The sequence below is a fragment of the Dipodomys spectabilis genome, unplaced genomic scaffold (genome assembly GCF_019054845.1).
Source record: "Dipodomys spectabilis isolate Male_0828 unplaced genomic scaffold, ASM1905484v1 ptg000082l, whole genome shotgun sequence".
Classification (NCBI taxonomy): Eukaryota; Metazoa; Chordata; class Mammalia; order Rodentia; family Heteromyidae; genus Dipodomys; species Dipodomys spectabilis.
Genome location: NW_024870759.1, coordinates 4,134,339 through 4,158,781, shown reverse-complemented (window position 1 = coordinate 4,158,781; position 24,443 = coordinate 4,134,339). Strand labels below are relative to the sequence as shown.

The 24,443-nt window shown below is 40.8% G+C and overlaps 1 protein-coding gene across 1 annotated transcript in view; it reads left to right on the top strand.

The window, feature by feature from the left end:
- The first annotated feature begins 397 nt into the window (after nucleotides 1-397).
- Maob (monoamine oxidase B) overlaps nucleotides 398-24,443 on the top strand; it is a 116,801-nt gene continuing 92,755 nt past the window's right edge. Inside the window, exon 1 of the mRNA XM_042683653.1 lies at nucleotides 398-577. Within this exon, the coding sequence (XP_042539587.1) occupies nucleotides 532-577 (46 nt within the window). The 5' untranslated portion in view covers nucleotides 398-531. The remainder of the gene's footprint in view (nucleotides 578-24,443) is intronic.

The window sequence follows — 24,443 nt, the reverse complement described above, 5'->3', positions numbered from 1 at the left end:
TCTTTTTTTCCCCCTGGGTCTTTATTTCCTGGTTCACTATCCTCATCTATAAAATGGGTTATTGTAAACTAAGATAGGACTAGAGATGAAGGGCCTGGTGGTGGGCACTTGAAAAACCTCAATATTTATTCTTATTTACTTTACACCTGAGGGAGTAATTGCGGAACTGCAGGAAGACAATCAGATCAGTCAACCTCTCATTCCTCAAGCTTTGTAAAAAGCTGATTAGAAAATACCTCGCAGAAGGCCATGGGGTGGTGACTCTCGGGAGTGACAATCAGAAGTCCCCCATCTGTTGGCTGGGGCGCCCGCCCTCACACCCTCACAGGCCCTGGGCTGCTGGGCGGGCCGCAGAGCTTCTGGCGGGGGAGGTGGCTGAGAGCTCCAGCCCCGCGTAGGCAGAGCGGGCGGGGCTGCGTGTCCAGGCGCTGGGGACCAGCATTATAGCAGCTCGGCCCAGGCTCCGGTGCACAGGACAGTGAGCAGCGGGCAGGCCAAGGCACAGGCCCAGAAATCGGAGAAGCAGGCACCATGAGCAGCAAATGCGACGTGGTCGTGGTGGGGGGCGGCATCTCAGGTCAGTCTCGGCTGCGCATTCAGACAGGTGGCCAGCTTAGAGGAGGCCAACTGGGCAACCGCAGGGTAAAGGCTGATCCTGGAGTCCTCCCAGACCCGTGGAGATCTAGCCGATCCTCTGCACCACACCCCCAACACTCTCTGGGTGGCGGTGGGGGAGGGAGCGGTAAGATTTGGCGGACACAGGGCAGAAGTCAGGGACTGGAAGCCTGTTGAAGGTGTGGAGTCAGACTTTGAACTGCTCCTCCAGAAGGCTGCTACAGGCCTGGGCTCGCCAGAATTTTCCAAGGGAGAGAAAAGCGAGGGGAGGAAGGTGCGGTAGTGGGAGAGGCACCTGTTGCGACCAGGGGGGCAGGAGCTGCAAAAGTCATTTACTCTAGTAAGACCCTCCTGGGTGCATGGCAATATTACAATCTTGGTATCAGGACTTGATTGTAAGATTCCTGCTTAGCAGGAAGAGGTTGAACCCTGATTGATCAATGATCAAAGACTTTACAAATTAATTCTTCATGGTTTCCTGCTTGTCCTGGGGTCTACCTGAGCCTGCAGGGCCTTTTTGACAAATGCCTCTTAGTCCCTCACCCGCTAAGCTCCCCTTACGGAAGCACAGCGTGGCCACACTTCAGTTAAACTCCATGGTTCAGCCCATATTTGGTAAGGACAAGTTCAGAGAGGACACCTAATTGTAGACACAGCAGGGGCCCGAGGCACAGAAAATAGAAAGGATGCCTTCAATGGGACTCTCTAAGATAGGCAGACTGTATGGTGTGGGGCCAGTGGGAATGAGTGCAAGCAGTTTATCACACTCCTACCGGACTTCTTTGGCCTAATTCCCAGGGCTTCTGGATATATGAACAGTACAGAGGACACCTCCAGAATCTGGAGAAGTATTGTCTGGGACTTTCCTTAACCTGATCTTAAGTAGCCTTCTGGAACAGGTGCCCACCTTGCTACTTGTGAGGAGGGGAGGGCACTGTTAATCCGTTCTCATGGGCCTGGAGCTCCTCAGATGTGGGGTGCTCCCATTGGTCCTATGCTGCTCCCTGGAGTCAGGCCAGAGCTCTAGTAAATGTCTTTGTCTACCCTCCTGACTTCATCCATAACATGCCACCAGCCTGGTGCTTTGGGGACACAGATGCAAAGCATAGCATGCAGAGGTCAGCAAGGCTGTGTACACATTTAATATTTTTAAAAATTTTTTTACTTAAATTCCTATATTCTGAGAGAGAGAGGGAGAGAGAAAGAGAGAGAGGGAGAGAGAAAGAGAGAGAGGGAGAGAGGTGGGGAGGGAGAGAGAAAGAGAGAGTATGTGTGTGTGCGTGCAAGCACATGCTTGGGCCAGTAGTGAGTCTTGAATTCAGGGCCTAGGTGTTACCCCCTAGCATTTTTGCTCAAGTTTGGCTCTCTACTACTCAAACCACAGGGTTTTTGGTGGTTAGAGCTAAGAGTCTCACAGACATTCCTGCCTGGCTGGCTTCCAACTGTGATTCTCAGATCTCAGTCACCTGAGTAGCTAGGATTAAATGCATGAGCCACCAGTACCCAGCTCAATTTCCTTAGAGTGTGTTTGACATCTTTTCTCTCTTAGCCTTCACAGCATACCTATATAAATATTAGAAAATCTTACTGACTCTTGATGACACTTTTTGCTCAGCACCTCATGTTATGGAAACTGAAGCTTTCCTTTCTAGGTCCCCAAATTCCCTTTCTTACTCAAAGTGATATCTCATGGGTTCAGATTTTTCTGCTTCTCCCACATTCTTTTTCCCTTTCTGATTTATATTCTGAACCTTCAGCAGTATTTTGTTTTGTTTGTGTGAGTTGTTTTTCAGTGCTGGGGATGGAACCTACAGGTTCACATATAGTAGACATGCCAGCTCTTATACTCCAAACCTTCAAACTCAAACTATTCATGTTAGTTTCATATAAAGGAAGTTAATGAGGGTATACTAAACAGCAGTAATCTCTGTATTTATTCTCAAACTCTGATCAAACAAGGGACTGATATGTCGTGTCTTTACTCAGGAACATTGAAGGAGACAAGACATTGCTCTAAGAACTTCAGTTTCAAGGCTCAGCCTTATTCAGTTGCTTTAACTGTTATATTGTAATGACAACAGTTAGTCATAACTAGATTGCAGAGGCATTGTAAGTGGCAAGTGACATGATGTGTGTGTGTACTGGCTTTGCAAAATGTAAAATATAGCATGTAAGAGTTGTGGGTATAGCTCAATGGTACAGTGCTTGCTTAGAATGTGTGAGATCTTGCCCTGGGTTCCATCCCCAGTACTGCAAGAGAGAAACAGAAAAAGCAAATGAGTATGGATGTTATTTTAGGCTGAGTGTATAATTGAGTGGTAGAGGACTGGATTTACTCCCCAAGTGTGTAATCAATCCATTACTCAATAAGTAAATAAAATATGGCACAAGAACTCATAAGAATTTTGCTCAGTTATCCAAACAGTAGGCATTAGGAGAGGCTGTATAAGGGAATTAAAATATGCACCAATATCTATCACTGGTGGTTCACACTTGTAGTCTCATTTGTAATCCTAGCTACTCAGGAGGCTGAGATCTGAGGATCACATTTCAAAGTTAGCCTGGGCAGAAGAGTCTATGAGATACTTATCTCCAATTAAGTAGCAAAGAGCTGGAAGTAGAGATATGGTTCAACTAGTAGAGTATCACCCTTGAGCAATAAAGCTAAGCAAGAGCACAAGGCCCTGAGTGCAAGCAACAGTACGAGCATATTCAAAAAAGTGATCATGTCAAAAGAGAAGACAGCCAACATGGTGGTTGTTCCAGCACAGTAGAGAGGAGACAGAAGGGTTGTGATTTTAAGGACAACCTGGGCTACATAGCAAGAGTTTGTCTAAAAAAATAAAAGGAGGGGGGAAAGATTTGTCAATCCAAGAAGGGAACTGAGATTCCCCAACAAGGACAATACAAGAAATGATTTCTGGTGGGCTCTGGTGGTCAGTTGCACCGTAAGGTGACTATAGATATAAAAAACAAACTGTATTGATTTTTTTGAACTTAGTGTCTGGGTTCTGTACCCGGGATTTTTTTTTTTGTCAGTTGTGGGGCTTGAACTCGGAGCCTGGGCGCTGTCCCTGAGCTCTTCAGCTCAGGGCTAGTGCTCTACTTCTTGAGCCACAGTGCCACTTCCATTTTTCTGGTGGTTTATTGGAGATAAGAATCTCACTGACTTTCCTGTCCAGGCTGGCTATGAACTGCAATCCTCGGATCTCAGCCTCCTGAGTAGCTAGGATTACAGGCATGAGCCACTGGCTCCCTGGGCTTTTTTGCTCCAGGATAGTGCTCTACCACTTGAGCCACAGCTCAACTTTTGACATTTTTTTGGCAGTCCAGGATGGCTCTGAGAAGAAACTAACAAAAAAAAATCCTTTGAGATGAATTTCGGAAGCTGTGTCATTCTCCAAAGACGTGCCTCTTCTGCTATCAATGAACATTGCTGAAAATTTTTACTCACAAAGAAATGTGTGTGAAATGGCTAGGCATGTGAGAGTGGTGTTGGCTGAAAAAGAATGGAGTGATGAGGAGAGAGGGTAGGCTTTGGCTAAAAACAGGACATCTGAGAGTTGAAGGGGCTGGGAAGATACCAGTAAGAAAAATCTAACAGCTGGAAATGTGGGAAAGAAATTGTTGTCACTGGAGTAGGTGACAGAGAGTTTTAGTTGAAGCCACTAGGACCAATGAAAAGGACACCAGCAAGAGTGGAGGGTGGAGAATTTTAGAACCAGTCATTGTCACCATGATATGTGTTTACAAGTCCCTGAACCTCACTCTGGTTTTTAAACTTAGTTACTGATTAAACTTGGAACAGTCTAGTGATTAGCTGGACATTTTTTTAAAGCTGTCAGCAAATTTTAATCACTTCCTTTGGGATAAACAGATATATAGAGAGTATAGCTTGTTAATATATAACTTTATTGTTGATGTTTAAAATATCCCAAGGCAGTTGTAGAATAGATCTTTTATTTCTAGAAATAAATCCCTACCAAAGTTTTTTTTCCATGAAAAGGACCAGGTCATCTCCAGAGATTTGGTGAAGCAAACAGTGTCTCCCAAATGGAGTAGGTTGTGCCGGTCCCAAATCACCATGTTAGACTTTGGGTTCGTGGAAACACAGAAACAATCTTTTGCAACTCTGGAGTGGATGTTACTCAATTGTGAAAATCAAAGCAGAAAAAAGAGCAACTCTAAGCAGAAACAAGAGTGTGGGGTATTTTTTGTCTTTAGGGTTTTTTTCAGGGGGGTGGTGTGTGGTCAGGCTTAGCAATGAAGATTCAGTCATCTAAGAGATACTTATTTGAAATCTTCGAAAGAACTGGAACCAACCTTCCAAATTATAACTAGATCATCTGGCTAGTGATCTGTATAACTGGGCTTGCCCAGCTGCTGACAGGTGTCACTAATCTGGGTAGGGAGTGTCACAGGGCATCATGAATTGAGGGATGCTGTGGGCAGATGTGGTCAGATGTTGATGGCCAAACTTCTATCTTACATTGGGTGAAGAAAAATGGAGAACTTCTCTGGGCTCCTTTTACCTTGAAAAGAAGGAGAAAGAGGAGAAGGAGAAAAAAGAGGAGGAGGAGAAGGAGGAAAAGAAAGAGAGGAAGGAGAGTAAGAAGATAGATGTGTCTGTCTAACCAAGAAGAGAACATAGGCAATCCAACAGGAAGCTTAGGGGTCAAGCTCACCTTGGTCCCTAGACCACCCTGAAATCTACATCAGGAGAAAATTCAGAATCCCTATGTCTGTACTTTAGCACCAGTCCAGCCTGGCTGCTATTCCAGTTCCTACTTGGTCCTCATTTTTTCAGTCACCTGATTCCTGCCTTAACTGTTATAGGAAATAAATGCCTTAATAGTAAATGGTATTGCTTCTTTACTCTTATACAAATAAAAAAGGAACTTAGCTGGAGCCTGTGGCTTACACCTGAAATCCTAGCTACTCGGTAGGCTGAGATTTGTGGATCATGGTTTGAAGCCAGCTGGGACAGGAAAGTTTATAAGACTCTCATCTCCAATAAACTACTCAGAAAAGGTTGGAAGTGTGGCTCAAGTTGTAGAGTGTTAACCTTGAGCAGAAGAAGCTCAGAAACAGTGCCTAGGCCCTGAGTTCAAGCCCCAGGACTAGAACAGGAGGAGGAGGAGGAAGAGGAGGAAGAGGAGGAGGAAGAGGAGGAGGAAGGAGAAGAAAGAGGGAGGAGGAGGAGGAGGAGGGAGGAGGAGGAGGAAGAAGAAGAACTTGTTGAGTATGGAGTACAGACGGGCTAATCAGCCAGGAGCTTAGCTTTTTGTGGCAGCTCTGTGAAGTTTCCAAATGACAATGCCTGTCCTGTCCCCTTGCCTTCTTCTCACACCTCAGACACATGTGTGCAAGGTACTGGCTGGTGGGCTGTGTGAGTAGAGTTAGGTGCTACTAAAGCCACAATTTCTGGGTGGTTGTATATCCTCAGAAGTAATCAGAACAAGCTTAAAGCAGGGTTAGGCCACTCATAATAATGGTCACAACTCCTTCTTCACTGTCTGAGTGCTGAGGTCTGGGCTCCCTACCCTACCGGGGCAGTGGCAGAGCATAGGTGTTAAACATGGCATCTTCCCTGGTTGCACCACTTACTAGCTGTGCCATCTTAAGCCAAATGGTTAACCTTTCTCTGCCTTCATTTTCTTACCTGGTATCTGCTTCATAAGGTAGTTGAGAAGAGAAAATGCGGGGCTGGGAAGGTGGCGCAGTGGTAGAGTGCTTGCTTTGCATGCATGAGGCCTGGGTTTGATTCCTCAGTACCACATAAGTGGAAAAAGCCAGAAGTAGTGCTGTGGCTCAAGTGGTAGAGCACTAGCCTGGAGCTGAAGAGCCAAGGGACAGCACCCAGGCCCAAAGTTCAGGCCCCACAAATAACAACAAAAAAAGCAAAGTCCTTGAAATGGAGCTCATTTAATTCAGCTGACCAAAAGGGCATTCACCCCCTAGTGGGTTGAGGAAGTGGTTTGTGGCAATGTGTGAATGTGTGTATGCACACACATACATACATGCATGGTATCTTACCCTACAATTGAATGCTTCTTTCAAGTTTTGCTTCCTTGGCTTGTATGTGATTTACCAACTCATACACAGAATCCAGCAGTTAAATTTAAGAAGAAAGCTTAAACTCTTAATGATTTGAAAGATATATCTAAAAGATAAATATGTCAGATACTATAAATGCAGAATAAATTGCTGTAAGGAAGATGTGATATTGATTTGGTGCCCAGCAGGTGTTAATATTGGGATTGGCACACAGTATTTATGTTTAATATTCATTTCCTTGATGGATTTTGCCTGTGAAAAATATTCCCTTGAAAATACTTATATAGAAGTGAGTTCCTGTCTTTAAGTCTTTGCCCATGACAGTGCAATCACTTATTTTGGTATCTTTTCTTCACACTAACATGCTTGTAGACATACATGCATGTGCACACCTATGCACATGTGTGCACACACACACATACACACATCAAGATTTTAATGAAGCACTGTGTGTTTTAAAATATCACAACATGTAACTGAAGAAGCCAGTTGTTCTAACCATTCCTGCATTTGTATATGTGTATGCTGGTACTGGGGCTTGTACTAAAGGTCTCTGCTCTGGCTTGGCTCACAAACTGGTGCTCTACCAGCTGAGCCATACTTCTAGGTTAGCCTTTTCCTAGTATTCAGAGATAGAGTCTCAAGGACTTTTTTTTACCTGGGCTGGTTTTGAATCTCTGTTCTCTAGATCTCAGTTTCATGAGTAGTTACAGTAAACAGGTAATGAGCCACCATTGCCTGCTCATTCCTGCATTTTTGACGATACTCAGGCAGTCTCTGGGTCCAATTCATCCCTTGAACTTAAAGAGATAATTAAGTTTCTAACATTTCTCTAGACGTTTGAGCCTCAGCAGATTTCCACATTCTATTGGCCTAGTAAAGTCTGTGTAGTGATGTTTCACTGTCAACCCTATCTCTTCAGGCCCAGGTGATGTGGCACAATGCCTGTAATCCCAGCTACTCAGGAGGTAAAAATCAGGAGGTTCATGGTTCAAAGCAGCTTGAGCGAAAGAGTTAGTGAGACCCCCATCTCAACAAAACAAACTAAGATTAGTGATATGTGTCTGGGGTACCAGCTATACAGGAGGTATAGGTGTAAGGATCCTGGTCCAAGGCTAGTGCCAGGAAAAACCTGGAGATACTTTCAGATAAATAACTAAGGTAAAAAGGGGCTAGAAGGGACTGGGAAGGTGGCTCAGTGGTAGATTGCTTGCCTTGAAAGCATGAGGCCCTGGGTTCAATTCCTCAGCACCACATAAGCAGAAAAAAAAAGCCGGAAGTGGCACTGTAGTTCAAGTGGTATGGTACTAGCCTTGAGCTGAAGAGCTCAGGCCCAGAGTTCAACCTCCACAACTGATAAAAAAAGGGGGGGGGGCTAGAAGAGTGGCTCAATTAGTAAAGCACCAGCCTAGTAAGTTCAAGCCTAGTAAGTTCAAAATTCTTATTTTACACTCCAGTACTGCAAAAACCATATTTCTCCAGTTATCAATAATGACAAATAGTGTACTAACACTAACTTCTAATAGGTTAGTACATTTCTTTACTCTTGTTAACATCCAAGCAATAAATGCACATGTATGTAACTGATACATATATTGAATTAGAATTCCCCATGTTTAAACAACACTAAAAATAACAAATATAAAATTATTATAAATGACAAGATATAATGGTGTAATGCATATTATAATGGGTGTCAGTAGCACCAAGAGTAAGTGGAATGTTTATTACAGTTACATGTGACTTTGTATAAAGTCACTTCACTTTCATCTTTATATTTGGTGGACATCATACTTAAATAATTTTGGAAGCTCTCCATGCTTATTACTGCACTTATTTACCATACTTTATTTTTTGATTATCTATTTAAGGATCTGTGAACATTCCCTTTGTCGTAGGCTGCTCAAAATTAGTGATTTACTCTCTCCATTTCTGGTGATTAGCAAAGTACTATTCAGCTCATTCCAGCACTCCCCCCTCCCACATCCTGAAATTGAATGAGGATCACAGACCTTCTCAAGCTCTGGACCAAGAGAAGGTATAAGTTCTACATTTGGAAACCCATGGAAATAATGAAGCTAACATTGCTGAAAGAATGAAGCTAAGGAAGAAGGAAAATGATGTGAAAGCCAAAATTTTTGAGGTCAGGCCGCTCCTGTTCTCCTAAATGTGAAATCTGGGCAAATTAGCACCTCTTCAGCCCCAAGATCCTTGTGAAGTGGGCGGAAGATAGTCCTAGGGCTAAGTCCAGAGTTAATTAATAAATATTAACATTTTTTTTTGCCACAACTGGAGACTGAGTTTAGGGCCTTGCCTTGAATTCAAAAAGGAAACCAATCAACTAGGCTTGGTGCTGGTGGCACCTATATCCTAGCTACTCAGGAAGCTGAGATCTGAGGATCACAGTTTGGAGACAGCCCAGACAGAAAAGTCTGTGAGAGTCTTCTCTCCAACGAACTACTCAGAAAAAGCCAGAAATGGCACTGTGGCTCAAGTGGTAGGGCACTTGCTTTGGAGCACAAAGAGGCTCAGGGACAATACCCAGACCCTGAGTTTAAGCCTCAGGACCAGAAAAAAAGGAAATCAACCTTTCTCCCTTTTCTCCGACACAATACAAAGGATCATGGTTCTTCACTAGTTCATAGTCATAATTCATTGAAATTGTAGGTCTTAAAAATTACAAATTTGTAATTACAAATCACCAAATTCAGTTGTGTGAAATCTTAGTACTGGCAAGTACATTTTTCCCTCTGCAACCTACAGGCAACCTGGAACTTGCAATTACTACCATATGCCTACCATCATTTACTAGGCACATATATTTTACAGCACATTTTAATGTATAGCAAGCCATTTATCTTACACCTCTAGAAGTTTGCTACCATTACCTAGATAACTATTGTGCTTCAATACAGAAAAGAAAATAGCCTTGGAACTAACTGTTTTCTATGATTATTTTACACATTTAGATAAGACATTTGTATAGTCTTTGTCTACAGCCTATTATAACAGCTGATCAAACAGCTGTTGCATGTTCTACATTTTAATTTCCGTTCTAGTTTGCATTCAACTCCTGGAACAGATTTTCGTTTATTTATGAGAGCTGCAAAATACATTTGGCTGTTGCATAACAACTCATTTATGCAATGCCAGCTAGTCAAAAATCAAACAGCCCTTGTGCAGCACTGATGATTAGCACATAGAAAGGTGTACACTTAAGTGAATTGTTCTCATTTCATTAAGTATGTTTTCTTTCATCTTTTTGTTTCTGTAGGGGAGAAAAATCAGTCTGTGAATTTGTTGATTCATTCAAAAAACTCTTACTGGCTTAGGTGTGGTGGCTCATGCATGTTATCCCAGCACTCAGAAGGTAGAGGATTGTGAATTTCAGGCCACACTGGGCTACATAATGACACTCTTTCAGAAAACTAATCACCAACAGTCTGTATTGAATGCAGTAATTGCCAAACATTGGGCTTGGTGTGAAGATACTAGATGGGTAATGCATGTGCCCAATATGAGGACTGGCATGTGTGAGTGAATACCCTGAGGGCTGGTAGATGCTTAAAAGGACATGTTTACCAGGTTTGGAAGAGACAGAAGAGACCAGGCACCAGTGGTTCATTACAATCTTCTCAGGAGGCTAAGATCTGTGAAATGTGGTTCAAAGCCAGCCCCAAAAGGAAAGTCTGTGAGAGTCTTATCTCCAATTAACCAGCAAAAAATGCCAGAAGTGGCACTGTGGCTCAGATGGTAGACTGTTAGCCTTGAACCAAAAAGCTAAGGCCTGCTAGGTGCCGGTAGCTAACGCCTGTAATCCTGTCTACTTTGGAGGCTGAGATCTGAGGATCAAGGTTAAAAGACAGACCAGGGAAAAAAGTCTGTGAGACTCTTATCTCAAATAAACTAGTCAGGAAAAGCTGGATGTGGTACTGTGGCTCAAATGCTAGAGTGTTAGCCTTAAGCAAAAAGAAGCTCAGGCTCTGTCCATGAGTTCAAGCCCCAAGACCAGAAAAAAAAAATTAAGGCCCAGACCTTGAGTTCAAGCCGTAGTGCTAGCATATACAAAAAGAGAAAGAAAAATCAGGAGGCCTAGGAGGAGGGGGGGGAGGAGGAGGAGGAGGAGGTGGAGGGAGGAGGGGGGAGGAGGAGGAGGGGGGGAGGAGAAGGAGGAGGAGGAGGAGGAGGAGGAGGAGGAGGAGGAGGAAAGGGGAAAGAGAAGAAGGAAAAGAGAAAGAGAGAGGGAGGAGTTGGGAAGGTGAGGAGGGAAGGGATGGTAAGGGAAAAACCAAGGAAGGTGTAACAATGCTTGATAAGAAATGTACTCATTACCTTGCTCATGTAACTGTAACCCTTCTGTACGGTATCTTTACAATAAAAAATATATATTAGAAAAAAAGAGAAAGAGACAGAGAAGATGGCATCTTTGCTTCAAGAGTTTTAGATACCCTGAGGGAATATTTAGACAGTGGGATATATTGATGAAAGTACCAACCCATTCAAATATTATTCCTTCAAATATAACTCTAAAATGACAACTCTGATGGTGTAGGCCTGAAATCCCAGCACTTGGGAGGCTAAGGCAGGAGGATCTAGAGTTTGAGGCCAGCCATACAGTGAGACTCATCTCAAAAACAAAACTATATATATAATTGAGTGATTGCAAGGTAAATCTATGCTGTAAGATACATAGTGGATGAAATTTCCATTTTGCTCTTTTTCCTATTGTACTTAAATGGGCCATGAAGTAGATGGCTCTCTTTTTTCTTTCTTTTCTTTCCCTCTTTCTTTTTCTACATTCCCTCTTTCCTTCCACTCTTCCTTCCTTCCATTCTTTCTGCTTTTCTTTCTCTCTCTCTTTTTCTATACTAGGAATGAAACCCAGTGCCTTACTAAGCTAAGCATTGCTCTATCACTGAGCTATTCCCTTCCCTCAGCCATCACCTCTAGCATTTTGAATTAGCAGGTCCTGTGATGTTGTCTTCTGTGACTTACCAAATGATTTAAAAGCCAGAAAAAATGTACATTTAAAAGATTAAATCAGCTAATAGTTTTACAGTTGGGTAGAGGAGACAATAATCTCCATTTAGAGATGACTGACAGGCCTCCCTTCTAGATTGAGAAAGGCAGGAATCATATACTTTCAGCTGGAAGATTCTATATAACGATACTTGTTTAAACCAGCACACAGTCACTGGGGAGGATAACCCCTCATTTGGTCACTTGCACCACAGGTGGAAAGTAAGATGGGGAGGGGACCTAAAGTAATGTGTTAAGGATCCAGCAATGTGAACTACCTGGGAGATAAAGATAGATTTCCTAGCAGCTCATTTTCTTGAAGATGATTAGAAAAATATAGGAAAGGTATAGACTATTATTTAGAGCCAAAGAGAAACAATTTAGTGTCCTATTCTACCATATGGGGGGAGAGAAAGAGAGGAAAGGAGAGAGAAAGAGAAGAGAGAGAGAAAGAGAGAAGGGGGAAAAGAGAGATCTTATCCACCCTATGCAAAATCTTATGTCACTAGACTATTAGTATTACTCTGTCTAGCACTTTGAGGATTCTGCTCCCAAATAGAAAAAGAAAAGGCACACTATTTCAGCCTCTTATATTTATTTCCAACCTGAATCTTGGGTGGTAGCACACCATTTCTATCTGTCTATATGTCGCTAGTCTTCCATTTAGAAAATGTGAGCTTGAATGTCTTCTACATGCTAAGTGCCAGGAATGAGCAATCAGAAAACAGTTCCTATTTAGTCTTTTTGAGTACACGTGCACATGTGTAGGCATACAGACATATACATACATCATTTATCACTGGTTCATGTTCAAAGGTCCTTTTCACAGTCTCTTCGACAAAGTCAGAAAAGGAACCAAGTGCTCTATCCTTTACTTATGAGTGATATGGTATTTCCGGCCTGAGGAGGGGTAAGGTGACTCTCACACATACCTTTCATGCTATCAGAAATATAGCCTTGTCCAGGAGCAGTCAGCTTGGGAAATGAAATCACATGGTCCTAGTTGATAAAAGGCAAAAACATCCAAGATACTCTGCTTATGTTCTGCTTTTCTCTCCTTTCTCCTTACTCTCTGACTCATAGAAACTGTCCAAGTATGAAGGAATGTTTCAGTAGATAAATAAGTCTGCCAGTCTACAATCTTGGGTTTCCAGCAGATATTGTTGAGAACTGGTACAAAGGGGGGTGAGATGAAGGACGGTAAGACAGGCATTTGTGTGTGGAAGAAAAAAATCACTTGTACTTGTGCTAGTTTTATTTATGTATTTTAGTTTGTGAAAAGAAAACTTAGAGGGGGGGGAGAAGGATTGGGTAGGGGGGTGGGGGTGGGGGGAGGATGGGAAAGGATGGGAAGGGGAAACAAAGGAGGAGGCTACAATGCTTGATAAGAAATGTACTCATTATCTTGCCTATGTAATTGTAACCCGCTCAGTACAATATTTTCACAGTAAAAAAAAAGAAAAAAAGAAAACTTAGAAAGATGATAAAAATGAGAATATTCTCCCTCTCCTACTGTGTTCTTTTAAAGATATATTTCACCGAACAGCTATATTTTCACTCTGACTTCCTTCCTTAACACAAATTTCTTTGAAAAGTGTTGATAGGTAAAAATAATAATTATTATTTTTAATTGCTTATGGCCTGGAATGAAGCTGAGTGGTAGAGTGCTTGTCTAGCATGAAAGAAGCCCTGGGTTCGATTCCTCAGTAACACATAAACAGAAAAAGCCAGAAGTGGCATTGTGGCACAAGTGGTAGAGTGTTATCCTTGAACAAAAGAAGCTCAGGGACAGTGCCCAGGCCCTGAGTTCAAGCCCCAGGACTGGCAATAAACAAACAAACAAACAAACAAATAAAATTGCTTAGAAATTAGCTGGGTGCTGGTGGCTAATGTCTAAAATCCTAACTACTCATGAGAGGCTGAGATCTGAGAATGGCAGTTCAAAACTAGCCTGGGCAGGAAAGTCTATGAGACTTTTATCTCTAAGTAATCACCATAAAACCGAAAGTGGTATTGTGGCTCACTAGCCTTGAGCAAAAAGAGCTCAGAGACAGTGCCCAGGCCTTGAGTTCAAGCCGCACTACCAACAATAAATAAATGAATAAATAAATAAATAAAAACTACTGTTTCAGATGAAAAATATTAGCAGGACTTTTATAACATGTAACAGTTTTCTGTCCCTCTGCGTAGGACCTTCATTCAAACTAAAACAAAGAAAACTCTGAGTTCCCTGCTCACTAACATTTGGCTGATTCTGTTGCATTCCATGTGGTAATCTTCCAGCCTCAATCCCTCTTCTCCCCTGAAGCAGTTTGGCCATATTTCAAACCATGTTGCATTTGCCCATTGCATGGATTACAATGAGAGCTGCTTCTTCTGTTCTGTTAGGACTGAGGACTCAGATTCTTCTGGTGTGAGTCCCTATGGACAGATAGTGGCTCCAGCAATCCTGGCTCCAAAAGGCTTCAGTATTTTCCATGCAGCCTAGTCTGTAGTCTTTTGAAAGATACAACACAGTTCTTTAGTGATTTGGGGAACATAAATAGTGATTTGTCAACATAAATCCACAAAATCTAATTCTGAATCTTTTTGTGTTGACTAAAGAAAGAACTACTGAAATGCTTTTGATCTTTTTCAGTGACTTGAACAAGTATTATTTCAGGTCTTTCTAATAGAGTGGGATGTGAATACTGTTTGAGAAGAAAAAAGAACATGTACCTTGGGTTGGGCTCTTCTAGAAGCAGATCCTGAGACAAGGATTTGAGTGCATGTCATTTAGGAGGTGGGTGCAGCCTGTATCTGTAGGAGAGAGGAGGAGGAAGGAGGGCAAGCAAAGAAGTGAATGTATTCAATGACCCAGAGTCACAGAGGTTCCAGGAAGCAATGATTGCCTGTAAAACATCGTCAACACACATGCTACAACATCTTTCATTAACATGGGATGGAAGCACATGCCTGTAATCCCAACATTTGAGAGGCAAAGACAGAAGAATTATGAATTTGAGACCAGTCTGGGCTACATAGTAAGACACTGTCTCAAAAAACAGAGCCTAAAACAAAGCAAAACCACAAAAACCAAAACTCCAAAACAAAGCAAAAAATAATTTCAAATGACTTGAAGAAGTAATGGTAACAATTACAATCTTACTGACTTCCAAAATGTCATTTTTCAGAATTTTGAATAATAATAGCTTTATTGAATAATTTTTATTTATTTTCAAATTAATTTATATTTTATTATAAAGATACTGTACACAGTGGTTACAGTTACATGAGTAAGGTAATGAGTACATTTCCTATCCAGCATTGTTAACCCTCTTGTTTTTTCCCTACCATCCCTTTCCTCCCCACCTCCCTGACTCCTCCCTCCTCTCCCACCTCCAAAGTTGTAAACTTCATTTTCAACATAGTATCTTGTACATCTCATTGCTACAATGGATCAACCTGCATCCTTATTTCAGCATTTTGTGATTTCCCTTCCCCTCCCCAAATTAGAAAAAAATGTATATACAAGATGCAGGGCACAAGAATCAATACAGTGAAAACTGGGGTTATACCATGGGGGAAGAACATAAAAAAGAAACAAAAAAATCACATAGATATTATAAGTACATAAAAACAACAGCAAGAAAGATAAAACCTCTTGTGTTCCTATCTTGGGGTTCACTTCACTTAACATCATCTTATCTGGTCATATGTACATAGCTTTTGACCTTTTCTTCTTGTCCTAGATATATACTAGTTACTGCAAACAAGGGAAACCATGTTTCGTTGGGTCTGGCTTACTTCACTTAATATAATTTTTTCCAAGTCTTTCCACTTCCTAATAAATGTGGTGGTGTCATTCTTTCTGATAGAGGCATAGAATTCCATTGTGTAAATATACACCACATTTTGTTGATCCATTCATCTACTGAGGTGCATCTGGTTTGGTTGAATAATTTTTAATAATAGCTTTATCAAAATGTCACATACTATGCAAATCACTCATTTAAGATGTCCGATTAATTTGCTTCCAATAGTCATAAGACTGTTTGATACTGGTCCAAATTAACTTTTGAGTTTATTTTGGTGCTGGTCCTGGGGCTTGAAATTGGAGCCTGCTTAAGGCATTCTACCACTTGAGCCACAGCTCCACTTCTTTTTTGTAGTTTAGTAGAGCTGTGACTCTTGAACTTTCCTGTCTGAGCTGGCTTTGAGCCTCGATCCTGACTTAGCCTCCTGAGTAGCTAGGATTACAGGTGTGAGTTACTGGTACCCAGCTCAAATTAACTTTTTTCTTTTTGGGTCAGGTTGTGGGGCCTGAACTCTGGGCCTGGGTGCTGTCCCTCAGCTATTCAGCTCAAGGCTAGCGCTCTACCACTTGAGCCACAGAGTCGCTTCTGGCATTTTTTCTTTTTGTTTATGTGGTGCCGAGGAATCGAACCCAGGGCCTCATGCATGCAAGGCAAGTGCTCTACCACTGAGCCACCTTCCCAGCCCTCAAATTAACTTTTTAAACATTTTTGTACCCTGAAAAGAAACCCCTACACTGTTTAGCAATCATTCTATCTCTATAGCATTGCCTGGGCTGGACATTTCACATATATATGCAAGGTTCATCTATATTGTAGCATGTACCAGTATTTTATTCCTCTTTAAAGCCAAACCATATTTTATTGTTTGGGTAAAATTTTAAGATTAAATTCACTTGGGGGTATTATAAATACTGTTGCCATGAACATTTTTATGTGTATATGTTTGCATTTCTCTTGGATGCATACATGGAGGAGGAATTGCTGGGTCACATGGTAACTCTATGTTTAAGAATTTATTCTTAGTTTATTTGTTTTCGGTTGTGGGGTTTGAATTCCGGGCCTGGGTTTTGTCCCTGAGTTTTTCTGCTCAAGGCTAGCACTCCACAACTTTGAGACATAGCACCATTTCTAGTTTTATGGGGGTTAATTGAAGATAAAAGTCTCATGGATTTTCGGAGTGACTTTGAACCATGATCCTCAGATCTCAGCCTCCTAAGTAGCTAGGATTACAAGTACCACAAGCACCTGACTTGTTCTTGTTTTTGTTTGTTTTTTGTTTTTGAGACAGTCATGTGGTATAGCCCAGGCTGGCTTCAACTCATAATCCTCCTGCTGTGGCTTCCTGAGTGCTGGAATTAGTATACTTTTAAGAATTCAAAAGATGACTGCAATGATTTACTGGAAATCTCAGAGTGCCAATACACCTACAAAGTCTTTTTTTTCTGAGTTGCTTTCTAGAAAAAGGATAAGGGTACCTGGCTTCCTGGGTTTTCTATTCAGGCTGGAAAAGATTCATAGGGGAAAACTGTAACCAGCTTAGTTTCTTCAGGCAATATATTAACCTGTGGCTGACCCTGTTATGACCTTAATTAGACTTTCAAAGGCTAAGTAGAGATATGGCACCGTGATCCATGCCTAGCCCCACCACTCCCATCTTTTAAGAGCTGACTGAGCCATCTCAAGTGTTGGCCTAATAATCAAACCCAAAACTCCTCTGTGGAATTAAGCCCAAAGTCCAAATAAGCCCTTGTCTTGGCAGGGATAAACCCATTTATCCAAGTGCTGTTTACTCATCTATTGCCTGTCAGAGTTATTTGTTGAGTCATGCCCTGACCATTGACATTCCTGGGAAAGAGTGTGAAGTAAGATAAGCTTTCAAAATGAAATATCAACCACACAGAAATGCAGACATACTGAAGTTTTCTATTCAAAACCAACAGAGCAGGGCACTGGTGGTTCATGCCTGTCATTCTGTAGCTTCTCAGGAGGCTGAGATCTGAGGATTGTGGCTCAAAGCCAGCCCCAGCAGAGAAGTCCATAGACTATCTCGAAGTAACCACCAAAAAACTGGAAGTGGAGCTGTGGCTAAAAGTGGTAGAGTGTTAGCCTTGAGCAAAAGAGCTCAGGGACAGCGCCCTGAATCCAAGCCCTACAACTGACACACACAAAAAGACACTCAGGGGACCAATTTAAAATGGATACTTTTAAATAATAGCTATTACCAGCACAACTATGTTTATTGCAGCATTATTTACCCTAGCTAAGATATGGAACCAGCCCAGATGCCCCTCAGTAGATGAATGGATCAAGAAAATGTGGTATATATACACAATGGAATTCTATGCCTCCATCAGAAAGAATGACATTGCCCCATTTGTTAGGAAATGGAAAGACTTGGAAAAAATTATATTAAGTGAAGTAAGCCAGGCCCAAAGAAACATAGGTCCCATGGTTTCCCTTATTTGCAATATCTAGTATATGTATGAGTCAAGTGGAAAAGGTCAGATAATGTGATGTTAGGAAAATGAACCCTTAGATATGTATTTTAATATTTTTTCTTTCATGCATTTGTTTCTAACGCGTTTATAAGATTATTTCTTTGTTGCTTTGTATGTCCCTCCCCTACAGTATAACACTTGCTTTCACTATATTTGATGTCAGTATAACTTGTGGAAGAGATGGGGAAAAACAAGTCGTTTAAGGATACAGGTGAAAAGAAATGTAACCAATTATATTTTTTCAGGTGCTTAATGGCAACTGGGTTTCTCTAATTCATGACTTACATCGGCAATATATATTGTTTCCTATTCCTTGTAATAGTTTCGTAGCTTTGTCCATAAGAAATAACAATTTTTCACATAAATTCCATATCAATCTATCATCATAAAAAAAATAAATTTCTTTGTTGATGGCAACTCCTCTGCACAACTACTTAAATATAATAAAAAGAAAGAAAAAGGATACAGGTGGACCTGTTGCAACAATGAGAAGTACAAGTTGTCATGTCGAAAACGAGCTTTACAACGTTGGTGCGGGGGTGGGGGGGTGGGGGGGTGGGGGGAGGGGGAGGACTGAGTGGGGGAGTGGGGGGGGTGGGGGGAGAGGCTGGGAAGTGATGTGAAGGGTAAACAAAGGAGGAGCCTGCAATGCTTGATAAGAAATGTACGCATTATCCTGCCCATGTAATTGTAACCCCTCTGTACAATATGTTCACAAAAAAATAAAAAAAATAAAATGAGAAAAAAAATAAATAATAGCTATATGCTAAGTGACATTTTATGTATATTATAGATAATATATGTAATATGTATATAACTTATGCTTACAAAATAAACAAAATAGCACAACATTCCTGTAAAAATCTGAGTGAAGAAAATACTTGCTTGTGCATCCGTATATGTATACAATGAGTACGTTTACATACATTTTTTTTTGGTGTCAGTACTAGGGCTTGAACTCAGGGCCTGGACACTGTCCCTGAGTTTTGTGCTCTACCACTTGAACCATAGTTTCATTTCCAGCTTCTTGTTGGTTAATTGTAGATAAGAGTCTCACAGACTTTCCTGCAATCCTCAGATCTCAGCCTCTTGAGTAGCTAGGATTTCAGACACGAGCCACTGGCTCCTGTTTTTTTGTTTTTTTGTTTTAGATTTTATATTTATCATGTAATAAGTATTTTCCTTAGTAACAGTTCTTAGGTGAATGTCGGGGCCTTTATGTTATGCCCTGAGCCTACAGTTAGTGATGATGATATCAAGTTCATTCCCTTAATTGGTGAACAATAATTACATTACATTCATCAGTTTAGAAAGCACAATATAAACAACATAATTAAATTCCAAAGTTTACAGTATAATCTAATAAAGACCCTTTGGTGGTGTTAAAGAAAAACCAATTATGGGAAACAGCTCCTATGCCTTGAAAAAATAATGTGTCTCCTCTTCTCCACTCTGATCATTAGGATGTAATTGAAGTCAATTTCATAAACTAACAGGCAGATGGATGTATGTTTTTATTTAATTACATATGTGGTTGACCTTTGGGAAAGCATTTCTATTGATCTATTTACATCCATTTTTCTGAAACAATAAGGATTCATAGCAATACAAAGGAAGATAAGACTATATGATTTATAGAGAAGTTCTGCAATTATGAGACTCTAGTTTCTTAATTTTAGGTGTCTAAAACATATAAATGTATAAAGAAAAGTTGATCATTTAGATGGAGAATCCTGGAAATTTTTATAAGTTAATTTAAAACTTCTGCTATTCAAAGCCTGCTAGTTTAACATTTGGTTATATTTGCTTTTAGTCTTTTTTCATACATTTTTTGGCTTGGCTCTGAGTATAGTCTTATTATAGACACAATTTTGTACAGCATAAGCATTTTCTATATTATTACATTATTTATGAACATAATTTAAAAGTAAGACACATCACAGCTTACTTAACTAGTGCCAGACTATAGAACATTATATATTAGGTGGTGATTTTGATAAATGACATTTGACTAAAGATAGGAATAATTATATTTTATTTTGGTATTATTTCCTTAACATTGCATCATAAAATAACAAATTTATGATTTAAAAGTATGAAGAGCTGAAAATTTGTGACAGAGTGGGCTGAATTACTTTTACTTCTCTAGTTAGCTTTGTTTCTTTCTTTGTTATTGTTGGGAACACTTAATATCATGAAGAGGTGAATTTGACTACTTTCTCATTTTTGATTATTAGCAAAGTCAAACATTTTTGTGTCTATAAATAATTACATCTTCTGGAAGGGTGATTTTAATTTACTCTTGTCTTCCAGTTGGAATACATAGTAGAATCTGTTCTTCATTTTGAATGAACCAGCATTTATTTATGTTGATATTTTTAACTGAAAGACAACTATTATTAAACACATTTTACCCAGGCTGTCAAGCTGCTTTCCTGCCCAAAAGCCCTTTAGCCTTCTAGAATATGCATAGAAACCATTCTGTGAGCCTCTCAGCTGTGGCCATGTTCAAATTTCACACCCAGGTGCATGGCCACAGACACAGGGTGATGATTCCTGATACTGCAATTAAAATGCTCTAGTGCATAATCGAATAAGTAGACATATTTGAGTACATTTACTGCATTGTGGTATTAATCCATGTAGTTTTTTGTTGTAATTTTACTACTTTTACAACACTCCAGGGGAACTTAGTGTTTTCAAGACTCACCTTTAGAACTGGGGACATGACTCAGTGGTAGAACACTTGTCTAACATGCACAAGAACCTGGGTTCCATCCTAACACTGCAGAAAGAAAGCAAAATTATAACAAGCCTCACCTTTATCAAAATGACTTCTAGATCTCTATATATTTTCATTCAAGCCAACAAATGTGCAAATTAAATATTTGTTGGTTTTAGAGATAGAGGGGAAAGAGCTTGGAGAATGCAGGCCATACATAGACATGGTAAGACACATGAAGACTCCACAAAGATCCAGCACAGGGTAAAGGAGCTCCAGAAATAAGGACTCATGCTGTCAAATATAACTCCAAAGGACTAAAGAAGCACAGAAGAAACAACATAACCACATGATTTTCTTGCTCCTTTGTCTAAGAGGAATTTGTCGTTTCCTCTGCTCTGAAAAAAGGAATTGGCCTCTCCCATGAGAGGTGGCTGACTGACATGACTGCTTGTGGCTATGTACTTGGGGGTACAGAGAATTTGCTTAAAGGACTTATGCATGCACATACATATACATGTTTGTACACATACATGGTATTTTAGCCAGAACCTAATATCAAAACACATTTAAGCTGACATCTGATTATCACAGTTCAAAGCCAGCCCAGGTAGGGAAGTCTATGAGACTCACATCTCCAATTAACCAGCAAAACGCTGGAGGTGAAGTTATAGCTCAAGTAGTAGAGCACTAGCCTTGAACAAAAAGCTCAGGGACATGCTCAGGCCCCGAGTTAAAGCCCCAGGACCAGCACACACACACACACACACACACACACACACACACACACACTTAAAAGCTGGGTACTGATGGCTCACACCTATAACCTTAGCTACTTAAGAGGCTGAGATATGAGGATCATGGTTTAAAGCCAGCCAAGACAGGAAAATACATGAGACCCTTATCTCTAGCTAACCAGAAAAATTCCATAAGTGGAGCTGAGGCTCAACTGGTGGAGTTGGAGCCATGAGAGAAAAAAGTAAGGGACAGTGCCTAGGCATTGCTGATATCTATCTATCTATCTATCTATCTATCTATCTATCTATCTATCTATCTATCTATCTATCTATCATCTTTCTATCTATCATCTATGTATCTATCTGTCCATCTGTCTGTCTATCCTTTTTACAACTATTGGATGTGGTAGGCAAAACATTCTCCTTCTTTAGATCCACACTTGAAACTTAATGACCTTTGATCAGCTAGTCAATTTAACAACTTGATAGTTGTTAAATTTGGCTTTTTCATTTTTCATTTTGTTTTGTTTTATTTCATCTTTTGAGAGAGGGTCTCACTTTGTACCCTAGGCTGAATTTGAACTCATTTGGTAGCCTAGGTCAGTCTTGAACTTGTGATTTTCTGTCTCAGCCTTCTTAGTCCTGGGATTATGGGCATACATCACCACACCCTAATGAGATATCTAATTTTTCCAGATAAACATGGTAAGATTTCTTTATAGCAGTAATACAAATTCAATTCAACACAAACAATTTAAATAATTGATTTGACAAGGATTAGTGTTCACCACTTAGCAATTCATCTATTTAGCTTGAATAAAAGTACCTACACTTTTTTTTTGTCGGTCATGGGGCCTGAACTCTGGGCTTGAGTGCTGTTCCTCAGCTCTTCAGCTCAAGGCTAGCCTCTACCACTTGAGCCACAGTGCCACTTCTGGCTTTTTTTTCTGCTTATGTGGTACTGAGTAATCAAACCCAGGGCCTCATGCATGCAAGACAAGCCCTCTACCACTGAGTCACCTTCCCAGCCTCTCTAAAATGGTTTTTAACTGGGGGGAGGGGTCACTAAGCATGTACCCTAAAGTGAATGGGAAAAGAGGAGCTCAGCCCATACACAATAATTTTCCAAAGTAGCTATAGATAATTTCTTCCTTCCTTCCTTCCTTCCTTGCTTCCTGCCTCCCTCCCCCCCCCCCCCTCTATTTTCTATCTTTCTATTTTGGTCAGCCATGGGGCTTGAACTCTGGGTTCAGGTGCTGTCCCTCAGCTCTTCAGCTCAAGGCAAGCGTTCTACCACTCGAGACACAGTGTCACTTCCCATTTTCTGGTGGTTAATTGGAGATAAGTGTCTCATGGACTTTCCTGCCCAGGCCGGCTTTGAACTGCGATCCTCAGATTTCAGTCTCCTGAGTAGCTAGGATTACTTGTGTGAGCCACCAGTGCCCAGCTCTTGTTTTTCTTTCTAAATCTTTGTAGCAGTGTTAAATTTTGTGGGTCAGTTTCTTCTCTGATACTGACAGAATGAATCCAGGACCTCTCACTGTGTTCTAGAATTATTCTTTTTTCAAAGTATACTTTTCTCTAAGAAGGATCAAACCTCATAAAAGTCTAAGTAATTTCATCTGAGTTCTATTTACAGCTAGTCTTCACAAACGTTGTTAGCTTGTTTTGGCTTTCTGTTAAGTCTTTTATCAAACCACCAGCTGGGTGTTGGCCAGATATGGAAAGCTTTCAACCTATCTCTAATCTGTTGGTATGAAATAACAGGAAGAACCACTTTCCAAAAATAATTTGAGGGAAACGTTTTAAATTGTGGAGCTCCCCAAAAAGATTCTTGTGGGTTCACATTGCAAACTCTGCCTTAGCTTCTCTTGTCCTGGCTCTTGTGGCCTCTTTTTTCCTATTGTGTGTGAATCAATAAGGGGTAAATAATTCACTTGTATGAAAACCCCTAATTGGGGTCCTGATACCACCTGGAAGACTATTAGGCTAAGCTGTCTAGCTGAGTTGACACTTGAGCACTTCTAGAGATGAAGTAGATTTCGATGAACTCTCAACAAAGCAGAACCTTGAAAACACTAAATAATGCAAAAGGAGGGAGCCATGGGGGAGGTCTTACACTATTGGTATGTAGAGACGAGGTAGTAGAAGAGGCTAGAGGAATCTCGCAAGGGTGCCTGTCATACATCGTGGGTAAAATTGGACAAGAAACCAGGAAGACCAAGACTTTAGACTCCAGAAAAATCTAAGGAGACAATTGATTCTAATGAATAAGCTAGGAAAAAACCTTAAGATGATGGGTAGGATTTAACTATTCCCTGGTTTCATGATAGTCCATGATCCTTCCATTGTAAGTATCCTCACAACTAGAAATTTTTCACACTATTTTGACAGAGGTGCTCTGCTTGGGAGCAGGAAGCTGATTGGAATCAGTGAGGGCCCAGGGAAATGGCATTTTGTACTGAGGCCATATCTCCAATAAATGAGACAAAGCCCAGATGGAAGCATGAAAAAATTCTAAACCAGTGGCCCAAGGGTCAAGTTTCTTACAAGCTGGGACTGGCTCTCTAGTGTCTCAACATTTTATCTTGGTTTTTTTTTCAGGGTACACATTCTGTAGCCATAATGCCCGTGTTTGTAGCTTTCATTGAACTCTCCCCTGTTTCACATTCTTCCCTCCTCTACTCAGCTCCACAGGGCTTGGGAGATCTCAAATCCTGACTTGGAATGAAATACAAAGGAAAGATCTTGCCCCAAACATCAATATCTATGACTCTGGGACAAGCCCAGGCAATGCAACCTCCAGGGCCTTTCACTTAGGAAGTGAGAGAAGGCTTACAGAGAAACTAGAAATGGAAGAAAAATCTTTACAGCCAGATAGGCAAGAGACTTTCTTAGAAAGGAAGGGGCCAGGCTGAGACATACTGCAGTACTTATGAATTTGCTTTTGGGCAATAACCTTACCTGAGTTTTGATTTTATGTGGAGATGGTCTCAGA